General features: G+C 43.0%; 2 protein-coding genes across 3 annotated transcripts; both read left to right on the top strand.

Annotated features, from left to right (window-relative positions):
- The first annotated feature begins 124 nt into the window (after positions 1-124).
- On the top strand, positions 125-5,823 carry tm4sf1 (transmembrane 4 L six family member 1). The gene is made up of 5 exons (XM_086223462.1): positions 125-222; positions 301-583; positions 3,018-3,086; positions 3,577-3,719; positions 4,069-5,823. Exons 2-5 carry the CDS (start codon positions 404-406, stop codon positions 4,265-4,267), a joined length of 591 nt encoding a protein of 196 aa, XP_086079588.1. The 5' UTR covers positions 125-222; positions 301-403; the 3' UTR covers positions 4,268-5,823.
- A 1,206-nt stretch (positions 5,824-7,029) lies between these two features.
- Positions 7,030-23,454, top strand: cp (ceruloplasmin). 2 transcript variants are annotated; one of them, XM_086224121.1, is made up of 24 exons: positions 7,030-7,297; positions 7,825-8,069; positions 8,150-8,362; positions 8,868-9,041; positions 9,117-9,208; positions 9,807-9,969; positions 10,080-10,218; positions 10,311-10,450; positions 11,287-11,427; positions 11,529-11,573; positions 11,656-11,870; positions 12,489-12,639; positions 12,744-12,956; positions 13,290-13,494; positions 14,139-14,278; positions 14,459-14,587; positions 14,754-14,860; positions 14,964-15,019; positions 15,121-15,192; positions 15,827-15,918; positions 16,030-16,169; positions 16,291-16,347; positions 17,640-17,789; positions 23,419-23,454. In XM_086224121.1, the coding sequence occupies exons 1-24, from the start codon at positions 7,143-7,145 to the stop codon at positions 23,437-23,439; spliced, it is 3,255 nt and encodes a 1,084-aa protein (XP_086080247.1). In that variant the 5' UTR covers positions 7,030-7,142; the 3' UTR covers positions 23,440-23,454. The 2 variants fall into 2 exon arrangements, with proteins under 2 accessions (XP_086080247.1, XP_086080249.1); XM_086224123.1 differs by lacking the exon at positions 23,419-23,454 and adding an exon at positions 17,831-18,387 and having other exon boundaries at positions 17,640-17,745.
- Positions 23,455-24,072: the final 618 nt, after the last annotated feature.

Genomic DNA, 24,072 nt, shown 5'->3' with positions numbered 1-24,072 from the left:
CTGCTAATGTGACTCAGATGTTCTGAGGAAAATTAATTCTCTACAGTGCTGCTGAGGCTCTGCTGCATAAGAGGAGGTAGGAAACACACACACTCTCTCTTACACACACACACACACACGTTTTCTCACTCTTGTGGGATTTTTTTATATTTCTGGCTGAGCTCAGTGCAGCCGTTGTTCAGCCCCCTTCCTGTGAATGTGTTTCCTGGCGCATGTGTCACGGTAGGACTCTCAGTGAGGAGGGATAATCTGTTCAACACACAGGCTCTCACCACTTGTGTTTGTTTCCTGGCTGCGCAGCTGCTCGGACCTATCCCTCCCCTCCTTCTCTCCTTCTCTCCTCTCCTCGGCCCAGTCCGGTTGTCTCCTCTTCACCCCGCTGTCCTGTGATTTTGGGTGAGCGATGTGCTGCTCGGTGGGTTTCGCCAGGTCTCTGGGTCTGGCCCTGCTGCCCCTGGCCCTGTGCTGTATCCTGGCCAACCTGCTGCTGTTGTTTCCTATGGGAGAAATCACCTACATCGAGATGGGAAGACTGTCCACATACATCTGGTACTTTGGTGGAGTAGGAGGTGGGGGAGTGCTGGTGAGTAAAAAAACAAAATCCCTGCACCTATATTTGGTTGCTCTACTCCATCCTCACCTCAAGTGTCATCAGATCCTCTTCCTTTTACTTCTGTCAGTCGAAACTTATTTCAGTGTTATTTATTGGGTAAAAAAAAAAACAGTAAAATGTTGGAAATTTTCACTTGTCTTACAACCAGTAACATGAAAAATACATGCGACAGAACAGTTTTATAAAACATAGATGCAGTGTTCATAAAATGTCTTCCATCTGTCTACTACTGAATTAGGAGGCAGAATCAATGATCGTGGCAGGTTTCAATGCTCTTGCTTGTTTATCCTTCAGTATTAACAGTCACATGTTACATTGTTGTGTTTTGATGCTGTTTAGGGAACCTGAGGAAACGCTGCATCCAACTTTGTTCATCTATATATGAATGTCATTTTCCCCTTTTTATTTTCTTTACAAATTCACCTGACCTATTCCTTTTTGACTGGGGCAGATTGTTTCACAAGAAAAAGTTCAGTTTATTTTGCCCCGTGAGGTGGATGAACAGATTTCGTGTGGAATTCTTCTCTTTTGGTTACAGTGGAGGCAGAAATTTGCCGAAACTAACAGCGATGAGTTAACAATGGATCTTTTTCACTTGGACCAAAGTTTTGACGTCTGTGAATTCAAAAATTTCAAAGCCACGTGCTTGTTGGATGTCCGCTCAACATGCTGTTGGTGAAATTCTTTGAAGAAGCATTTGCCGGATCCCTCCCTTCCTCCGTTTCGGGGATCTCTATAGACGCAGTGGTGCTCTGAGGATTATAATATTTCAAATGTTCTCATTTTATTTGAAATGCCAATGCGCTCTTTTTTTTTTGGTTGATGTCCTGTATGAGCTTTTGAAAAAATGTTATTAAAGCTCCAAACATGAGTACATGTCAGTTATTCGCCCTCCAGCACCGTTCAGTCTGCATGTGTCTGCAGTTGTTCCGCGAGAACAAAGAGGCGCTGTGTTTAATAAACAGTTAATCCGTCTGCTCTGCGTGTCGCTGTTGGGTTTATACACTGAGTGAGCAGAAAGGAGCTGTTCATTTTCTTCGGTTTTAATAAGAGAGCGAGAGACAAACAGAGGAGAGATTGTATTTTCCTACAAGATTAAACTTGTTAGTGGTGCGCTTGTGATGGAGATAAAGTTTCCAGAAACATCTTAGCATGCTGCTAAAATACACCACAGTTGACAGCTGAGTCCCTTTTTTTGAAAACTTCCATCTCAGAGCAGATAATTCAGGGTAGAAATGCCCTCATCACATGCGCAGGATATTACCTCATGTTAAGGAAACAAATGTTCCTATTGTGTATTTCTTTTGCCACGCTTGCTGTGAATGTCACTTCACAATAAAAGCGAGCAGATTATCATCCTGCAGCTGTTTATTTTAAAGCTTGTATGGATTTGTTTTGTGTTTTATCAATACATTTGTCCTACTGTCCTTTTTTTCCCCCCCTCTTTCAGCTTTTTCTGTAGGAGTGATAGGAGTCAAAGAGCGAACAGAACCCCTCTGAGAGACAGCTATCTTTAGCTCTCCCTTCCTCCCTCCTTTTTCCTCTCCGTTTCTTTCCTTCAGACAGTCTCTATCTCCTTTAGGATGGTGCTTTAGGGGGACATCCAGGATGTGAATTTATTGAGGCTCTCATCTGTGTGTGAGAGCAAAACCTTGGGAGCTTTCCTTCCTCTGTTAGGATGTGATTTAAAGTCCTCTGGCATCTGGGAGGGAGACAGGGGAGGAAGGAGAAGAGAGGGGGAAAAAAGGGGAAAATAGTAAAGATTTGAACAATAAAACAGATTTAGGATGTCCATGCCTCCCTCTCGCTCTCCCTCTCTTGTTGCTGGCGTATGCTCCTCAGTGTAGTTAACAAGTGCTACTGCTTGTCCACCAGTACTTTCTTGTGTTGACAGAACTGAGAGGATTTAGAAAGCTCCATCATGTTTAATCCGTCTGATTCATTCATCATGTTCTGACTCTGTGGCAACATAGTCAGTTATTGTACGTCTGGCAGTGTTTTAAGGCCGTAGCTGCGGGGGACTGTGTTGTTGTTTTATATGAAATCGATACTTCAAACACAAAGTGCCTTTTACCTTTCAAGGCAAATAGGTGTGATCTGGTGCCAAGCTGGAAGTCATATTGTGAGTATGTTTTTAGCTCAAATCCATGTGTTTGTGGATGACTGAGCATACAGGTGGATAAAGAATGGTATTCTTGAGAGTGTGTAAACTGACATTTTCTGACAGTTGGTTGAGCTATTAGCTTCAGGCTAAATGTATGTGGAAAATGCTGTTTTTAAGTGGAGGTCTGAACAAAAAGCTTTCAGACACTATATTGGCCATTTATTGGTTCCAAAAATGGCCAAACTTACATTGACAGAAAGAGAATTTGTTCATAAATTGCACTTGCTTCTGTGATTCCAGATGCTGGTTCCAGCTGTGGCCTTCATCACTCTGGGGAAATGTAGTTGCTGCTGGAATGAGAGCTTAATGGTGAGAAACTTCCCAAAATTATGAAATGTACCAGTGGAATGCTGACCTGTGAATTGAGAAAATATCTGTGTAAATGCTTAATAAAGACTTAATCTCTACATCTCTGTTTACAACACTCTCAAATGACAGTTAAGGGACACACTCATTCAGTTTCAACGACTCGATAAAGTCAAATAAGGCTTTTGCCTCTTTCCTCTCACTACATGAAATAAGACAAAACAGTTGTCTTAAAGCCAGATAACACTGAGTCCTTAGGAGGTGGAATGCTAATGCTAATCCTGCCATGATAATTCAACAAGGGTCTCATTGTTAGTTGAAAGTTAAGCTCGGCTCACACAACTCAAGCAGCCACGTGTACAGCTGCTGATTGTGTGTGTGTGTGTGTGTGTGTGTGTGTGTCTGTGTGTGTGCGTCAGCTGCCTCTGCTTCATTTATAAAATAGAGAAATAAAGCAGCTGAGATTTTAACACACACTGTCCCTGTTCTCCAGATGTGCGGGTCGGTGTTGGCCGCCGTGGTCGGCCTGGTGGGGTCGACGTACTGCTTCGTCATTTCAGGCTTCGCCTTGCTGCAGGGTCCCCTGTGCTTTACCTCACATGGATGGTCGTATCCGTTTGCAGAAAAGGGGGGCAGGTAAGCTGATACTGTGTGTGAGTGTGTGTGTATGTGTGATGGTACAGGAGTATAAACAAGAGGGAGCCTGCGATCATCACGAGTACAGCTTTTGTTTTGTTCGCGCAGCTTTCTTATTATGCAGTATCACTCTAAAACCTACATGCGAATTGTAATTCCTCCATACTACAGAGGACTACTGAGAGCAGAATTAATTCAGACTGATGCATCATTATTGATCATGATGATTGGCATTCAGGTGTATCAGCTGAAACAGGTGGGACTCACTTCTACCACCTTGCTTGCATCTGTTGCACCTTTCATTGTCTGTCTTTGATTGATTCTCTTTTCTGATCTGTCTGTGTTCCAGGTACCTGCTGCAGCCAGAGTCGTGGTCGCTGTGTCTCCAGCCGGTCAATATCGTCGAGTGGAACGTGACTCTGCTGTGTGTGTTACTGGGTCTGGCTGTACTGGAGTTCATTATCTGCCTCCTACAGCTGGTAAACGGTTTAGTCAACGCCGTTTGCCGGCCCTGTTGCTACAAGCAGGAATACAGTCTCAACGCTTAGATAAATGATCGGGGTCTCACCTGCGCAGACATTGGCGCTTGTGCCCACATTAAAACACATATTCAGCGCATTAATGGACGCATGCATGCACAGGAGTCTGCAGACAGCCTTATTGTCCACCTCCATGTGTTTGTGTGGCTACAACATACAGTCTTCTTATTTAGAAACATCTACATTTGATGCATCATCGACACACTTTGTCAGTGTAATCTCAGTTTGCCCTGTAAAAGAGGTTAAATCACAATGCAGCCCCTGGTGATGAGCTGAGTGGGTCAACAGCTCATTTGTCATTAATAGAGTAGGTGTGTCTCTCCTGTTTGCACCATAGAAACCGGAGGATGTACTTTACGTTGTTTCCAGTGATATGATGCTAAGCGGGCATGAGATGAGCGACCCCAGTATTAAACAGTGATAGTATTAGAAAAAGTCACATCACCATTCTCAATAACTGCGTCGAACATTATTCATAGAATTACAGTATATTTTTGTGATGCACAGATTGTTCAGCTGGTGACCTGAATGGAATGGTTTTCAGCAAAATTGTCTGAAACTGGAAGCTCGGCCAGTAGGCTAGCATGATTTCAGCGGGAGAGTCTTCACTACTGCTGCCCTGAGATGGGGATGTATTTTCTGTGTTCATGAGCAGAGTCCTTAATGGAAATTGGCTCATACCTCAGGGTTCCCCACCATGTCCTGAACACGAACTCGCATTTTCCATTTGAAGGCAGCGAACGGTTGAAGAACGACGACATGTTTAAAAAGCTTTGTAAGCCCGGAATAAGCTGGAGGAGCAACCATGATCAGGATGTTCAGGACAACGGTCTTAATCAGACAGTTTCCATCAGCCTGCTTAGCCTGAGCACGATCGGTATGAGGAAGCTCGTAATGGCTGAGCTTCTAAAGCTAAGTCTTCTGAGGTATCAGAAAGTAAGATAAAAACACAGCTCTTCATTTCTTTAGTTGAGGGTTTTTTGACCTTTAACCTGATTGTTTATGCCTTCAGTACACTATATTTTGTGAAAGAGAGCTTATAACAGTGTTAAAAAAAGTAACTACTTACATTTGGTGCATTTCTTGTTGCTAGAATTTACACGAGCGCTACAAATATGCTCTAATTGCCAGAATGATGGAGAGAACTTACATGATGGGATTGGATAGAATTGATACTATCACTGAAATCAGTATAATTACTCTTCAGATGTCTGCCACTTGTTTTATAATGTTACACCTGACATGAGCTTTTGAGGACACTGCTGATGGTGTCCTTGCGATCTGCAATGAAAATGTCGATTTTAGTGTGTTCTTGATTGCACCCTCATCACAACGCAACAGGAAACGCCCTCTTACGTCCAGTATTATCGTGTTGGATCACTGTTGTGAGCTGATTTTTGTGCGTGTTTGTACATTTGTTTTTATTTTCAGAAGATTTTGTTGTAAATGGTTTTCTCTAAGTCTTTCAGATGCTAGTTCAACGTTAACAAATATTTTATATATTTTAGTGACTTATTTTTATAATGTATGTTTGTTTGTGCTGCCTTGAATAAAAAAAAAAACTATTTCCATTTTAAGTTTGTGGTGAGTGAGTCAGAATCTACAAAACATCTTTTCACCTGAAAAACCTCTAACAAGAGTTGTGTGTGTGTGTGTGTGTGTGTGAGTGTGTGAGATTGAGCACCCTCATCACCTCTTAAACTGTGAATGAGTTGCGTTCATCTGTGACTCACTGAAGGGTGGCGTCACTGACATAAAAGCAATATTAACTCAGTTTATGCACGATAGCTCACAAGTTTCTGTGTGTGTGTGTGTGTGTGGATGTGTTACCAACTCAATGTGCTGTAAACAATTCCCCAGAGTTTGTGGACTTTCCAAAGTTGCCTGTTATTGATCCACATCAGGACTCAGGCTGAAGCTTGCTGTTATCAAATACAAGAACTGTCAGTCTCTCGTCAAAGTCAGTTGCTCATATCTGGCTGAGCATAATAACCTACGTTCGTCTGTAAAATGAGTCTGTCGGTGGTCATTTACTTGAATATAAAACTACAAGAGGTCAACTAAGTCCAGTATTATTACATCGACAGCCAGATCTCTGTGAAGCTGTCACATTGCAGCTTGTTGTCCAGAGAGAGAAGACTAGCCAGTGGCATGCTGGGCAGTGTGTGTGGGGGGGGTGATGAGCGTGTTGCCTCAGCTGGACCCGAACCCCATTTTGACTGCCTCTCTTCCTCTGCTGGGTCTTCCTGAGTTCAGGAAATGAACTTTAAGTAAAGGAAATTAAAGGAGTTGCAGAAACAGAAAAATAATTTGCTGAATTTGACAAGTAAATTTGACTTCCTCTTCCGGTGCAGAAGTTACCAGTCAGCACTGCATTGCTTTATTTAAACCCTCTTTTTTGGAACAATATTGACAAGGTCAAAAGATAGTAGTTGATATTGGCTAACCGGGACTACATAGGCTGCAGTTCTTCAAGCAAAGAGAAGCAACTGCCGTGACCCAGATCTTCAGCTAAAGTGCCATTTCTCTCTGATGCAGCTCAATGTTTGGACTGGTTATAGAGCATCTACTTGGATAATCAAAATACAGATGTCAGCAGGCAAAACATCCTCTGCTCTTGTGCAATTACAAACTTTTGAGTTTGCAGGGTGTCGGGCAGCGGGGTCTCTCTCTCTCTCTCTCTCTCTCTCTCTCTCTCTCTCTCTCTCTCTCTCCTCTGATACGTGGGTCAGTGACCCCTCTGTTGACAGGGTATAAAGACTCACTGGAGCTAAAGTCTGAGACAAACAGACAAACCAACAGCTGTCAGTTGTCCTGTCTGTTTTCATCGCTATCATTAGTATTGATACTAGCAGTGGCGAAGCTCCAGGACTACGCAGTTAAAATGCATCGGTTGGGGCTTTTGTTGCTGCTGTGCTGTGCAGCAGTAAGTGTGTCTGGAATGAGGAGAGAGTATGTTCTCAGGATAGAGGAGGTGTTATGGAACTATGCCCCAAGTGGGATGAACATCATACAGAACCGGTCACTGCAGGAGGATGAGTAAGTACACGGATCCTACATGTCTTGTTCAACTTGTCCAACTACTGACTGGTACCAGAGAGCAACGTGTTGTGTTGAATTTGACACACCAGTGAATTATTAGACTGAATTTGTTTAACAGTCCATCATTTGTACTGAAAGCTCTGTGTTGGTTGGCACCGTCTTATATTTTGAATCCACTGCCCTTTAAGGCTGTTTCTCTATGGTCTCGTCTCACGACTTTCACCACTGACTGGGAACTATTGATGTGCCCATTTGATGAAGTCCACCAGCAATTTCTTCAGATTTGCAGCACAAAAAAACCTAAAAAAAACTTCCAGTGTTTGCTGCTGTTGAACTCTCACAGGATCAATAAAGTCCATCTAGCTCTGTGGAAACTCAGCTAAAACAAGTCCATTGAGATATGAATAAAAACAATATTTATTAAATTGTGTGCCTTGTGCTTTGAATGTCCAGCTGATTACAGATTTTGAAATAATGCCATGATAGATGAGCAAGTGCATACTTGTGTCTGGATCTCTCTGTAGAGAGGCCTCGGTTTTTCTCCAGAGGGGCCCCCAGCGAATCGGCTCTACCTACAAGAAGGCCGTTTATAAGCAATACAGCGACGGCACCTACAGGACGGAGGTGACAAAGAATGAATGGCTGGGATACCTGGGACCTGTGCTGATGGCTGAAGAGGGAGACACGGTGGTGGTCCAGCTGAGGAACGCAGCATCCAGACCGTACAGCATCCACCCTCACGGCCTGAACTACAGCAAGAGCAATGAGGGTGAGGAAGAAATGCTGGGATTATGGTGATGATGGTAACTGTGATGATGAACAGAGCTGTGATCGGTCCTTCCTCCTCAGGAGCCCTGTACCCAGACGGCACCGCTCCGCAGCAGAAGCGTGACGACGCCGTGGCTCCTGGTGCAACAGTAATATATGAGTGGACCCTCCCACTGTCCCACAGCCCAACATCAGACGACGGCAACTGCCTGACCAGATTCTACCACTCCCACGTCAACGCCCCAAAAGACATAGCTTCAGGACTGATAGGACCCCTCATCATCTGTAAGAGAGGTACTGGGTCCATTTTTAACTTGAAGGGTCTTACAAATCCTCCTGTCCTCATTAATATTTTGATGTGATATCAGTTGTTTGGGCGCTACTTTGGCTGGTACTTGGACCCAGGACTGAATGTTATTAACTAATCACAGACATTTGCTGTTTGAATATTTTCATAATCATCTGGAAAAATAGAAAGTTGTTTTTAACTGCTTGTTGTTGACTCATTTACATATGTCAAGACCACACCCACTTCTGCTCTGCTTTCTGAAAACAGATATTTTTGTTGATGAACAGATGCATATGATGATTTTTTTTCACAAGTTATTGAACGAATGAGGATACAAGAGGCCTACATGAGTGTCCTTAGCCGAGTGGCTTAGCCTTTGGTGAGGAGCTCAGAAATGTGGAGGGGGCTCCAAAAATATCAGCATCTTTCAGGTTACGCTATCATTTGTCATGGTACAAAAGGGGTTTTACATATCTCAGGAAGAAGGAACTGAACTGAATGTTATTGTAGGAACTCTGGACGTATACGGAGACAAGTCAGCAGAGTACATGTACTCTCTGCTGTTCATGGTGTCTGATGAGAACTTCAGCTGGTACCTGGATGAAAACATCAGGGCGTACATCACCAATCCTGCCAAAGGCCTGAAGGACGATGAAGATTTCATGGAGAGCAACAAGATGCACGGTGAGGAGAGTGAGCAGATTCACTAAATGCACGCACGTCCACACGAGCTCTGGTAACCTCGACTGTGTCTTACAGGAATAAACGGATTTCTGTACGGGAACCTTCCTGGACTGAGTATGTGCCAAGGCAAAAAGATCCTCTGGCATATTTTTGCCTTGGGCAATGAGGTAACTGATATACTATTGTTCAAGGTGTTGAAGATTTTTTATCAATATATACATGTTCAAAAGGCAACTAAGAGAAACATATTGTTTATTAAAAGGCTCTGAGTGGTTAACTGGCATTATGCTAATCCTGAACATTGTAAATAAGTGGTAGAACATCAGCGCATGTCAAACTGCCCTACATTTGTTCTAATAGCGAACTAGAAGGCACTCAGACAAAGAGAAAGAATATCGTGCAAACTTTTGCTATGTTAAATGGATCTGCCCCCAAATTTAATGGTTTCTTCCTCGGCCTGAGCTACACCAGAGACAAGTGAGACTTTTTTTGGGTGTAATTCTGCAAACAGATGGACAAAGAAAAAGTAACAACTTCAAGGTTGCAAGCTAGTTTTCTCATTTTGGCTCATCAGTAATTTTTTAAAATCTCATCTCATTTTTCAGTTACGCAAATTGTTGCATTTTTCTACTTTGTCATTTTTATAAACTGAATCCATAATCTACCAAAGACTGATGAAGCAGATATGTAATCAATAGCTGCTAGCAGGTTGTTATTGCTGTTTTCTGAACATTACTTAAAATATCACTTATCTACAACTGGCAGGTGGACATGCACTCGGTTCATTTCCACGGCCAGATCCTGACCACTCAGAATCACCACACCGACACGCTCAGTCTGTTCCCCGGCTCCAGCACCACTGCTGAGATGGTGTCTGACAACCCTGGTCACTGGCTGTTGACGTGTACTGTTAACGACCACCTGATGGGTGAGTCACACCTCCCGACCCACAAATGTGAACAATAATGTCACAAACATGACTGGGTCAGATTAAAGAAAAGAAAAACTCCAGTGGCTTGGCTTTGTGTTTCCATCCAGCTGGTATGCAGGCTATTTTTGAGATCAAGAAGTGTTTCCCCAACGTCCATAAACCACGTCCATACGGTGAGCTCAGAGAGACCTTCATCGCTGCCGAGGAGGAAGTCTGGGACTACGCCCCCACACCATCAACTGATGGGTTGGTGATTGAATACACACAATCACATGTTTGTGCTTATTCTTAATGTTGTCCTTTCTAATTTGTGCTTCTGTATGCTTGCATATGTGCAGTGAGGCAGACATGTTCATAGCCAGAGGTCGAGATCGTATCGGGAGTCGCTACAAGAAAGCTCGTTATGTGGAATACACCGACAACACCTTTACCTCTAAGATGCTACGCAGCCCAGATGAGCAACACCTTGGAATCCTGGGTAATCCAGACTGGTTTTGGGCTGACTGCACCTCTCATATTACAAATACCATTATCTAATTTAACTTTCAAGACAAAGAACATCAGATTTTTTTTTTTGTCTGACCATATAAGATAAATGGAACAATAAAAAGAGAGAATAATTCATCCAAGAAGAAATTGATCACCTCTGCCAAGGAAGTTGTGTTTTCATCAGCGCTGGTTTGTCTGTGTGCCTGTTAGCAGCCTCATTCAAAGCACTGTGAATGGATTTGGATTTAATTCGGTAGTCCTTAAGGAACAGTGCTGGAAACAATCGATTTTGGAATTGAACATTCATCCAGTTCTGGCGATGTTGTTATCATTATTATCGTCCTGATTTTGTAATAAAAAGGGGTGAGTTGAGATGCATTGGTGGAGGAGCACTTACAGTCCTCTCATTCATCTGTGGAAATTAAAGTAGCAGAAGAGCAGTTTAAAAACTGGGCTGAAAATATTAGGCTGGCGAATGTTGTCTGTCTTCATATTTTGGCCTAACCTCCTTCTTCACATTCTACCAGGCCTTACCTTTCAAGCTGGGACTATCTCAAGGCAACTCATACATGGTGCACTAATTCAGAGCAGCAGGACAAACACATAGCACACACACACACTCGAAGAAATGAGGACAAAGAAGAAGAGCAGCTCAAGACAACTCTTTGTTTGCTTTCCATGCAGTCTCATCTTGTCCGTGTGATAATGTCATTAGTAGTTTCTCACTGATTCTGTTAACTGTGGTCAGGAAATATATGATACGCTCCATATGAAACAGCACTTCGAGGTCCAACACATTACAAAACTCTATTTGTGTGTCTCCAGGTCCAGTGCTGCGAGCTGAGGAGAAGGACACTATCAAGGTGGTCTTCAAGAACAAAGCTAGCCGACCTTACTCTATACAACCACACGGTGTTCAGTATAGCATAGAGCAAGATGGGACGCTCTACTACAATGAACTAGAAGGTTAATACATGCACTGATTCTGTATTAGTGCACTAACATCATTTAGCATTAGCACCATTTTTCCTAATCCATATTAACTCTTCTCTTCTTCTCCTGTTCAGAGTCCTATACAGATAAAAAACTGAGGGAAATACAACGGAAACCAAGTGAGTGCTGCTAAGTTACACACCAGAGCACGTGAGAGAGGAAGACATCTGATGATCTTTCCACATGAATAAATGTTTTTAGGATTGGTGACGCCTCCTCCAGCAGCTCTGGTCAGACCTGGGACAATGCACACCTACGAGTGGACGGTGCCTGTGGGCGCCGGGCCAGTCGAGGGTGAGGCGGACTGTCTGACTTATCTGTACTATTCCGGAGTAGACCCTGTCAAAGACACCAGCTCCGGCCTGGTCGGACCCCTCCTTATCTGTCGCCCTGGGTCTCTGAAGAAAGGCGTGCAGGTGAGAAGAGAGAAAAAAAAAGTTCAATTTGCCATTGATGACTTTGATTTATAATTGGTCTGAACAGCTCGTATCCTAATTAATCGTGATATTTACAGTTAACGCAAGGATTATGTCATGGAAACTTGTGCAAGTGCAGCAGAAATATGACCTGAGGAAAAAAAAAGATTTTGAACTGACATTTTGAAGCAAAGTCATACATTGCAAGTTTTTTTTTTTTAATATGTTTTTTTAATTTAATTGGACTGGTGTTTCTATACTGGTTTAGCTCTCTCCCATTCATGAAGATAGGAACCTGCAGCCAAGATGGCTGCTGTGGCAAAACCTCCTGAGAAAGAGGATATTAGCTTCAATAAAAGAACAAGTCAGATAAAAACAAGAAAATATCGATATACCTGAGACCCCCTTAGAATCCCCTTCAAAATAAGTAACATCTACCCTGTCATGTGTTGCATGAGGTATAAATCAAAATTGAAATTCTATATAGAATGTTGTGGGTCATTAACTCTTAAGTCTGAATTCTTAACAAACAAACAACAAAAAATCAAAAGCCAATCAGTTTATAAATCAAAATATTTCAACCAGCATCTTCCTCATCGCTCACTTGTCCCCTTGTAGAAGAACTATGACAAAGAGTTCCACCTGCTGGCTACAGTTTTTGATGAAAACCTGAGCTGGTATCTGGATGAAAACATCCAGACCTTCGCCACAGCTCCTGCCACCGTCGACAAAGAGGATGAGGGCTTCATGGAGAGCAACAAGATGCACGGTGGGTAGAGACAAACTCATCTCCTCTCCCTCTCCTGCCTGTTGCAATTAAGACATTTCCCTTAACATTCCTGAGTTTTTCTCTCTTTTCCCTCTTTCTCCCAGCCCTCAATGGGTTCGTGTATAGGAATCTCCCAGGCCTGACCATGTGCAAGGGCAACAAAGTAACGTGGCACCTGTCAGGACTGGGTTCAGAGACGGACATCAACAGCCTCAGTTTCAAGGGAAACCGCTTCATCTTCCGCCAGAACAGAAGAAATTCCATCAGCGTTTTCCCACACATCTCACACACCGTCACCATGGAGCCAGACAGCATCGGTACTGTGTCTTCCTCTCTAACTTAAAGGGAAACTTCAGTATTTTTCACCTTGGTCCTAATTTTACTTACGTTTTCTGTCTAAATGAGTGGTGAAAATAAGCACCGATGAAATCACTCCAGTATGCAGTCAGGGCAGAAATGTCTGCTGCCTCAGAACTGACCACACATTACGCCCGCTAAACGTGCATTTTTTCAACTGACCACCTCTTCTTCCTAATATTATAAAATATGAAAAAAATATGGAAAGGTGAAACACATGTTGGTTCATTTTTTTTTTTTTGCATCCTGTCATAAATATATCTGAAAACGTGTGTTGTGTTGATGTGTTCCAGGTCAATTTGAAGTGGCGTCTCCCACAGTGAATCATTATCGTGGCGGGATGCGAGCCAACTACACGGTAGAGAAATGCAGCCTGTTTCAGCGTCAGGGTGAGATTATGCTCCACTCTAAAACCTACTACATCGCAGCCGTGGAGCTAGAATGGGACTACGCCCCCAACCGCACCTGGGAAGCAGAGATGTTTCGTGGTCAGGAGAGGTAACGTCTTAGTTTGAGGATGTTCTTACCTTTCAAAAATAACTCACAGAATTGTATTTCTGTTTCTTTGTTTTTCATCCCAGCAGTCATCCATATACAGTATATGGGGTGGAGATATTTTTTTGTTAAGTAAAAGTGGCATTGCCATTGTATAAAAATACTCTGTACTTAAGTGGAGGTGGATCTGGAGGCCGCAGCGTCGAAGATGCTGAGCTTTTTGGTGGGAGTGTTGAGGGTGGAGGGAAGTAGGAATGAGTTTATCAGAGGTCCCTCTGTAGGTTGGCCATTGGGAAATGAAGTGAAGGAGTTGATTAGTAGGCTGTGGTGACGCAGGACATGCAGGCCTCGGGTCTGCCAGAGGAAGGTGCAGAGGAGCTGCTGAAGAATAAGACACAAGTAAAAGTCATCATACAGAAGCTTCATTGACTCAGTCCAAGGGTTGGGGAGGAGGTGGCTCGCAGCCAGCAGAGAAGTCAGATTTTATCAGATGGTTTGAATCACATCTGCCAATAGACAGCACGGAAAGAATCAGCTGAGCCAGTTGGGCGAGCTTGGAACAGCTGATCATCAGCTGGTATCGCGGGGTTGTGAGCTTGACTTCATGGCCGGCCTGAACTAACGCTACGCTCCATCTCCCTCTGCAGTCCTGCTACTGTCTTCCTCGACCAGCAGGGAGGGTTCATTGGCTCACGGTATAAGAAAGTGGTCTACCGCAAGTTCACCAATGACAAGTTTACCAAGGAGGTGGAAAGACATGCCGATATGGAACACCTTGGCATTATGGGTAAGCTGCCAGACGAATGGTTATGTATAAAAGTTCACACCAAAACATCCATCCATCCATTTTCTACCGCTTATCCTGCTAAGGGTCGCAGTGACAGCATAAGACAACGTGTACACTGTAGTTGAATGATTTGCAGAGCTCTAATTGGATCAGTAACAAGAAAACCGTCCATCCTATCAGGTCCTATGATCCATGCTGATGTTGGGGACAAGGTGAAGGTGGTTTTCAAGAACATGGCGTCTAGACCTTACTCCATCCACGCCGCTGGAGTCAAGACAGAAACCCCTGAGGTCTACCAAACCAAACCAGGTATAGAAGTTCTTAGGAAATACTTATTAATCTCCATTGTCACTTTGGCACGGATATAAAAATCAATGAAGAATCCCCCTTTTTACGAATTGAAGATGAGAAATCATGGAACAAGTGTGTGACTCCACTTTTCTGATGAGAATGTAACAACTGGTGTGTTTCACAGGTGAGAAACACACGTATGAGTGGTACGTGACAAAGAATACGGGACCAACCACAGAGCAAGAGGAGTGCTCTGTGTCAGCATACTACTCCACTGTGGATTTTGTCAAGGTGTGCTAATGCTTACACACTCACATACCACAGCCACACATACACACACACACACACACACACACACACACACACACTGACATTTATTCTCCCTGCCCATCAGGACATGTACAGCGGTCTAATTGGACCCCTGGTGATCTGTCGACGTAGCTGGGCCAGGTGAGCATTACCACATCCAAGCAGCAATAAAGCAATACTTGAACCTGTTTATAGTTTTATTCATGTACTCATGCATAGTTCTGTAAACTGTATTGCTCCAGGTCCTTGGGGCTGAAGAAGGAAGTAGAGGAGTTTGCACTGCTATTCCTGGTATTTGATGAGAACGAGAGTTGGTAAGCAGAGCTGACTAAGATAAACCATTCACTGTACAGACATTTAAACATTTCACCCAAATTACACAGACCTCCTCACCTTTACTGTATATAGTAGTATCTATCAAGGCTGCTCCATGAGAGTGAGTGGTTTGAATAATCAGTCAGGAAACCTCTGAGTTGACCCAGTTTGACCCAGGGGTTGAGAAGCTAAGACTTGCCACAGTCTCCTCGCTTGAGTTTGGCAGCAGAACAGAACAGGAATCTGCAAGTTTTCTCCCCTGGGAAAGATTTCATTTATGCTGCTGTTGTTGTACAACTGTTTTTCTATTTTTAAAGCATCTTTTAGGCAAGACTGTATGTCTTTAGCATTAATTTATGCCGACTAGGCCCAGACTAAGTTTTCCAGTCTTCGATGCATCTCTGGAGACCTAAAAACATTCTCTGAAGGTATCCTGGTGCAGCGGAAGACACAGGCTGCCATGCAACCGTAGGGTTTCTTCTTGACTGCTTGTATCTGAGAACAGTCAAACTATTGTACTAAACAGTCAAAAATCTGTACAGAGAGCTTCAAAAAACTAAAATCACAAGCCAGTTTGACTACTAGAACATTGCAAGTGTTGACAGTGATTGTGGTGTTGTCATTTATTCTCAGGTATCTTGATGAAAACATCAGGACCCACATCAGGGTCCCTCGACCAAACCTGAAGGATGATGAAACATTTATAGAGAGCAACAAGATGCACTGTGAGATAAACACACACTGCTGATCTGTTCTGAGTCACCACACCCGAGATGTGAAAGTGTTGCATCGTGTTCATAAAGTACTTATGTTCTACTCTTTGTGTGCACGTTCAGCCATTAATGGTTTTGTGTACGGGAACCTAAATGGTTTGAGCATGGAAGCGGGTGATAAGGTCTACTGGTACCTGATGGGAATGGGCAATGAGGTAGACATACACAGTGTACACTGGCATGGCCACAGTGTGGAATATAAGGTGAGAAGAATCACACACACACACACACACACACACACACACACACACACACATAAAGGGTACAATCATTATCAAGAGCATAAAGTAAAATTAACTCTAATAACTCTCTTTGTCTCTCTAGTTAGGTGGAGGCCCTCACAACACAGATGTGTTTGAGCTTTTCCCAGCTACCTTCCAGGTAAAACCTCTAACGCTCTACGCACAAAACACCCCCCCCCCCCAAAAAAAAAGACAAAACACAAGCAAAATGAGAAAATATCTGTTTAAAATCGCTGCATGGGCAACATTTGGAAAAGATGTTACACGTTTAAGAAATTCTGCAAATTGGCCATTATTGAAGCGTAGATATTGTGACTGATGAAATATATTAAAAATAATGCTTCCAGGTCTGCATCAGTCTCACCTCGAAACACATCCGTGGTTATCGAATGGAATTTACAGCCTTTCCTCATGTGTAGTTTTGTGCTTTCGTGATGGAAGATATTTCTCCAGTTTCCGTGCGTTTTCTGAACTTGCAGTGTATTGATCTCTCAAGTTCATTACTGTCTGTTCTCTGGTGTCAGACGTCGTGGTTAAACATCAGATATTTAAGTACCTTAACTAGGTATCGATGTAATCACAGAAAAGGTGTGACTGATCATCCGTTGGGCTACAACATTTCCTAATAGCACTCTCTAAACACCACATTTCTGCAAACTGAGCCAGAAACAGGAGGGAGAGACAATAAAAGCAAGTGAAATTGTGTCTCCAACACAGATCGGCTTTCTCAGCAACAGTTTTAACCCTGAAGGCCACTTTGAGAGCGCAGCAGTCCTCTGCCAATGGCCCACTTGTCTATTATATGCAAATGCACAAGAGAGGCCACTTAACACACTTACAGGCTATGTTTTAAGAACATTTGCACAATATGAGACATAATTCAATAACAAGTTGATTATATTGAGGGAGGTTTCTTATATTTTGATCTCTCAAGTGCACGCCACCATCCACCACAACCTCAACAATGAAGATAATTGTGTCATCGAGAATGATAAGCTTTTTATATGTAGAATTCATGACCAACTGGTTCTTATTTGGTTGGATTGTTAAAGTGTACCTACCAGAGTGGCCAGGGAGGATGTGTCTGGTGATATTTCCATATACTTGTGCCGAACTGAACTTTTACAACTTTAATTTTGTAGTAATTGAATCAAAGAATTAAGCCCTCATCCGCAGAGAATGAAGAGCACAGGTGGCAAGACATGTAAGAGTTGTTCGAATGAGAAATATTACAATTACTCGCCCAAACCTGCTTTCACATGATATTACAGCATCCAAAATGACCATTAAATGAATCAAGGTTAAATGAATAGCTCAACATTATAATCCTCATGAAGGGAGGAATTATTGCACAGCTGATGTTTTGTACCAACTGAAATAAAAGCGGATCTCCACTGACTCGTGTTTGTGTTTCGTGTTCCTCCTGTTCAGACAGTAAAGATGCGTCCTCAGTATCCTGGGACGTGGCTGCTCCACTGTCATGTCACCGACCACATTAAAGCCGGCATGGAAACGATGTATACTGTCACTGAAAAAGGTCAGAGGAAGTCGGATAATACACGAAGCCCAAAAGGAAAAAAGGTGACGTGTGCATGATAAGATGTTTTATTTCTCTTTCACAGCAAAGAAGACGGGAATGTTTGGCTGAAGAGTTGAGACGAATGAAGCCAAATCCACAAAATATTAATGAGACCAATCAAAAGCTAATGTCAGTATCTCCTTGTAAAATCATCCTAACATGAGCAGAAACAATCAAAACAGCAAATCAAAACGTCACTATTGTATATTAAAATGTACATTTCTATAATTGTTTGAAGGCCATTGTGTTTTCAAGATGAAAGTGAAGAGTACTGTCAAATAAATACAATAAGATAGATGAAGCTGAATTTGATGGTTTCATCTGTTTTAAAATAATCGGGCAGCAGGGGGCACTGTAGCCTGGCAGCACATACAGTATTTGTGGTGGAATGAAGCTGCTGGATCCAGTTTGAATAATCATTTGTCCCACATGAACATTGCAAGGGACATGAGTATAAATTAAGGTGACAGTTTCATGTATAGTACACTTGAATTAACCCTCTAAGGGCTCTTTAAGATTGTGTTTGACCTGTTCTTTTTCATTAGAAAGGTACTTAGCATGTTTCAAATGTTTTTTGGTGACTTACATTCTTGCTCAGGAATAAGCAGATAATCCATGTTAATAAAACCAAAACGCTTTAAACTGAAAATATCCTGGGAAAGGTTCTGGTTCACAATCTGGTTCCGAAATCTTGCCTTGTAAATGGTCCCTGAGTCACACACATATCTTTCCTTACATTATTCTTTATGCATTCAAATCAGCACAGCGCAAACGTGGGATTATATAAGTCAGCACAGGAATCTTTTGAGCTAGATTTGGACTGCGAAACCTTTGAGTTACCTGGAAACTAAACTGAAACTAAGAGTGGTAGAGCTGAAGCCCACAGAAACTCAGCCAAAAGAGTTGCTAAACTCTCAACTTTGTCAAACTATTTTCATACAGCAGCCAATCAAAACACTGGTAACACGCCAAGTGATAATGTTTAAACCACCACTGATGTGGTCGCATTTAAACTCTTTTCGATTTGCCAACTTGCCAGTTCAGTTTATCCTTCAGCCACAGGGGACAAAAATTTGAAGTAATTCCTTTAAGGTGTTCTTATCTTATATATCACATCAGTTGAAGTGGGACTGGTGTCAACCCAAGGACGTAATGCCTCCAGCCCACCGCTGTGGCCGACATGGTAACATAAAACCACCTGTTTACGGCAGGGTGTTGGTTGGGTCGATGGTGTGGATGAAGTGTAATGAAGAGTTCTTGAACTCAAGCACAAACTTCCCACTGCAGAGGCTGTTTGTGGGTGCCAACCACCAGCTCAGCCTTTGCAGATATTTTTCTTTTGCTGTTTCAACAGCAGTAACCGCTGCTGATCACGTGACACTTAATCTGGGACCTTAAAAGAACCTCATTAACTGGCACTGGCATGTTTGAAACACATTACAAGCCACCTCGTGAAGAGGTCACTTCAGGTGTTTTTCTGCTGTTCACAAACAGGTTGGGTTCTCCTTCAAGTAACCAGCCTGTTTTTTTTTTTTTTGATCTCCAGTCTGTCAGTAATCATTAATGCAGCAATACACTTCTCCTATTTCCTGGCACAGCTATGATGAAAAAAAGTAACCAGCCAGTACTTGAAGTAAAAGTAATAAACATGTCTGAATTTCTATTATCCAGTGGAAAAAAATGACACAAATTAAGAATATGCAAATGTAATTATAGTCAGACTCTCCACTTGATACAATCGAGAGAGAAAACAGTATGACAGATGAAAAATTACCAATCTGGTTCACGTAAGTGAAATAAACTTCTTAATCGAATGTCTTGCGTGAGGCTTTGATTAGTTTTTCATTGCTCAACGTAAGTGTCAAATTGAATTGAAATTGTGTTCCCTGCAAAGTTTTAACCAGGGAGCAGCGTAGCTCAGAGGTAGAGCCGCCGAGTAACCGAAGGGTCATTGGTTTGATCCTCACTTCCCCGGTGACCATATCCAAGTACCCTTGAGCAAGTTTCTGAGCCCCCAATTGCTCCTGATGGCCCTGCAATGGACTGGTGACCTGTCCAGGGTGAACCCTGCCTCTTGGCCAGTGTCAGCTGGGATAGGCTCCAGCCCCCCCAACCCCGAACAGACAAGCGGAATAGAAAAAGGATGGATGCAAAGTTCAAATCTGAAACTTGTTTCAGGCGATTTGGCTGGCAGAGCTGTGAGCATGGCAGTGAGAGTACAGCGTAATCTGCACTGTCCTCAAATAAGTCCAGCAGCTCTGAGTTTGTTGACAGCAACAGAACGAAGTAAGTAAGTGATTCGGCCCTATAAGGTGCTCATAATCAGCATCCTTCATGTTCTCGTCACAAACACTGAATAAAGCAGTTCTTTGGTCTTTCCATGAAGTTTTTAGCACCATTGCTGGGTGCAGTGCTTTGACGGGAGTAATTTCAGCAACAAAACTCTAAACTAACATCTCACAGGACAAGACAGCGTTAAAAGGGAATAGTGACGACCATCCGGCAGACAAGATGGAAAACCACACTAATGTACAACTCCCCTGATGACACAACGTGAAACAGGTGGGAGAAGTGATTGGAACAGCCACGCTAGGAACAGGGCTGTGGGTGGTGAAGACTAATGAACTGAGGTGACACAGGTGCACAAGTGAAAAAGACCGGAATAAACGAGTAGGCACGGGAGAGGAACAGTAAATTGAAACAGGGGAACCAAGGAAAACCACTTAATAACACAAAGACCTGGAACAACACAAACACAATGTCCACAACTAAAACGCCACATTGGTCCAGATGTGACTCTGGATTACAAAAACCTACATGTGACTGCAGTGCATTGGGATGATTAAGCATGCAAGCAGAGCCTCCCTCAGGGCCTCTATTAGGTGGTGGCACAGGAATATATGACCTCTGATCTACAATCAGTTGTGTGAAAGTCCCATAAACATACATCATATTCAGGCTTCTAGGTTTTACAGGTTGGAACTGGCTGGTTTGAAGCAGAACAGAGACATCCCCACAGACGTGTCACTTCTAGACCCTGACTTATATGGCTTTGAGGTGATGTAACTCGCTGCCTTTGAGGCTCTCAGTGTGACTTTTGGTGCTCCTGTGTTCCACTCAGCAGTGCATCCAAAAGCCCAGATGAGGAAATGAATCATTTCAGTTCTCGTTGAATGAGTCTGAAGGTTTCTGCAAGGTTTGATGGGGTTTAGTATTCCGTAAATAATACCACAAATAGATGCGATGATTCACTTAAGATGTCTCGGAGCCAGATAGGAGCTTTCAGTACATTTTATAAGTAAACGTGCACTTTGACAGGATTGGGAGGAGCCATGCTTTTACTTCTTTTTTCCATTGTTCAAAAGAAACTGTGATTTTGAAGATTGCCTATCAGTGACTTCACACGGTCTACACACACGTGCACACACAGACAAACACACACTGTCCTGAGTGCAGATTGGTGTCTAAGCAGCCACCTGCAGTACTCCATTAGCTGGTGAGGAAATGGAATTTTTAAAAGATTTAGACCATGAAATGCAGCCAATAATGCCAGCTTTGACCCAAACCTGTATGGAATCTCAATGATGTGCTTGCAGCTCTGTCACACTCAACTAGTACAATGTTATCTGAGGCTTATGCTCAATCCAAACTTATGTATACATCCAGCAGTTCCACAGAATTATTATTTATTTGTTTTGTTTTTTTCAACCGCCTGGTGAATTTACCAACTCCAGACGGCAATGAGTCCTGCATTGATGACAAAATTTAAAACCTGGAGGTGAAGCATCTCCTTCAAGATTTAAGAACTCCACGAAAGGCTCTGGCGCTGCTGATTGTTACATGATGTCTTTAATGTAAAACTCATTACAATTCTGGCCCGGCTGTGCATTACAGTTATAACTGGTAGCTTATTTCAATAAACTAATGCTCCATATTTACTCTCTGTCAGTGGCATACTTCCAGCGAGTTGGGCCATCCACCTCTTTGGTAAGAAGCAAGGAAAAGATAACTTATTGCCAAAGAAGTTTGCGTTCCCTTGTGGGTAAAACTATCACTTTACCAGAATATTTCCAGTCCAACACTCGCCTTCTGTTGCAAGCTGAAAGACTGAGGTAGTTTGGCTGGTCTGGGCTGGACTGCAGCCCCCTCACAATGCTACATTATGGATTACAGTGCTACTGAGTACCACAGGTGCAGCCCTTTGATATATTGCTGAGGGTTCGTCTCACCAGTGACACTCTGTCACCAGGTGACAGGCGCTGGAAAGCTCAGAGTAGTGGGATCTCTAATGCTATGATGTCATCACCAGAGGACCAGAGCCGGGACTGTTCCGAGCTCGGTGAGGATAAAGTTATTTGCTCATGAACTGCGCCTTTCATGTGCTCGAACCAATTCATGCAAAGTTAATGACTCTACTATTTAGTTAAGGCTGAACAGCCTCACCTTTTTGGTCACAAGTGTAAATGATCTGCTCTCATGAGGTCTCATAATGTGCCTGTTATGGTGCATTTAAACACTTAGCATACTGCAGCTTTCTTTTCAGGGTATTACTGGATCACTCCTATCTCTGTGGTGTTTTATTGAAGGATGCTTGCTAATGTCAGGGAGCTGCTTTGCCTGGACAGAGGTCCTATTAGGCTCTGACATCTGCATGTTGGAAGCAGATGGCTGGAGATGCCTGCAGCGGTCTCTCTCTCTCTCTCTCTCTCACACACACACACACACACACAACAGGCTCTCTGGGTGGATTCGCCAAAAGCTTAATTAATGACTTTATAACTGCCAAGGTGTTAAAAAGAGCATGGAGATGAGCATGAACGGTAGTGGATAAACTGGCCGACAGTCTTAAGTGAAGGGATTATTTACAACACATGCTTTCCCGCACGGTCTCCCTATCTGTCTCTCTCAGATCAGCCCAGCGTGAGTGCTGCGGCACGCTGCGACTAATAAATACAGTGAAGAACTCAACAAAGCAGCTGTTTGGTAAAGGCTGTGCTGTCTGTGAGCTTTCACACCAAAGGGTGCCGCTGATTGTTCTTAAATCCAAGCCCAATTTGGATGAATAAAGCTAACATATCGCAGCAGGAGTTTGCTGATCAAAAACACATCTCTTTTCAACTTGGAACTGTGTCACAGTGTGTCGACTTGCTTAATCTACATTATCTCTGCCCTTGCTATGTTGTTAAAAAACGCTTTCATATCCATATTAATCCGCCTGTGTGTTTTGTTTTTTTTTTTAGACACAAGGCTCCTTTCTTACTAATTTCGATCACAAATGTGTGTCATTGAGCACTTCACCTTTGCCAAGAAGATCCAGTTACCTGACAGGTGTGGCGTATCTGCTCGCTCATTACCGCTGCGATTATCGCACTGGCGTCGTCTCAATAAAATGTCACTCTAAAATGTGCAGTTTTATCACACAACACATCGCCTCAGATGTTACAATTTTTTTTTGGGGGGGGGGGCGTGCAATTGGTGTGCTGACTGTCGAATGTTCATCAGGGCTGTTGCCTGTTAATTAGATGTTCATTTCATACCATAACCCTTATAATTCAGCATTTTGGTGTCGATTATGTGCTTATGGAGATGATTCTGCTCAACTCACAGACATTTTCTTTCTATTCTTCACAGATGAACTACAAAAAGCTGTAGAACTCTTCACTTTGAAGGTAAAAATCCATCCATCCATCCATCCATTTTCTACTGCTTATCCTGTTAAGGGTGGTGGGGGCTGAAGCCTATCCCAGCAACCTTCGGGTGAGAGGCGGGGTTCACCCTGGACGGGTCACCAGACAATAGACAGACAACCATTGGCTCTCCCAGCCATGCCTACGGTCAATTTAGAGTCTGGATTAACCTGGTCCCCTCTTGATGTCTTTGGACTGTGGAGGAAGCTGGAGTACCGGAGAGAACCCACGCAGGCACAGGGAGAACAAGCAGACTCACACAGAAAGACCCTGCGCCTGAGCCGGGACTCGAATCCGGAACCTTCTTGCTGTGAGGCGACAGTGCTGACCACCGCACCACCGTGCTGCTGAAGGTAAAAATCTCCTAAACTAAACTTTTCGGGAAATACACGGTACATTGTCGGAAGATCAAAGCCAGGTGAGAATTTTAAAGCTTGAATTGAGTCTGTGACTGCCTGTATATCATAGCAGGAAAGTTTTAAAGTAGATTAGGAGAGAGTTTAGTCTATACTCCCGCAGGACTCCATCCATGTATAAAATCATAGAAATATTAATATAAAATCATTTGATTGGATGTACCTGATCTGAATTTAGTGAA

The sequence above is a fragment of the Aulostomus chinensis genome, chromosome 14, assembly GCF_037954235.1.
Source record: "Aulostomus chinensis isolate RoL2024-O1b breed Wild chromosome 14, RoL_Achi_v1.0, whole genome shotgun sequence".
In the NCBI taxonomy this organism is placed as follows: Eukaryota; Metazoa; Chordata; class Actinopteri; order Syngnathiformes; family Aulostomidae; genus Aulostomus; species Aulostomus chinensis.
This window is presented reverse-complemented; position numbering and strand designations above follow the sequence as displayed.

Coding starts and splice junctions, on each gene's coding strand:
- tm4sf1 (XM_086223462.1), top strand. CDS start 404: ATGTGCTGCTCGGTGGGTTTCGCCAGGTCTCTGGGTCTGGCCCTGCTG. Junction 584..3,017: donor TAGGAGGTGGGGGAGTGCTG/GTGAGTAAAAAA, acceptor CTGTGATTCCAG/ATGCTGGTTCCAGCTGTGGC. Junction 3,720..4,068: donor TTTGCAGAAAAGGGGGGCAG/GTAAGCTGATAC, acceptor TCTGTGTTCCAG/GTACCTGCTGCAGCCAGAGT.
- cp (XM_086224121.1), top strand. CDS start 7,143: ATGCATCGGTTGGGGCTTTTGTTGCTGCTGTGCTGTGCAGCAGTAAGT. Junction 9,209..9,806: donor TTTTTGCCTTGGGCAATGAG/GTAACTGATATA, acceptor TACAACTGGCAG/GTGGACATGCACTCGGTTCA. Junction 13,495..14,138: donor ATGTTTCGTGGTCAGGAGAG/GTAACGTCTTAG, acceptor CTCCCTCTGCAG/TCCTGCTACTGTCTTCCTCG.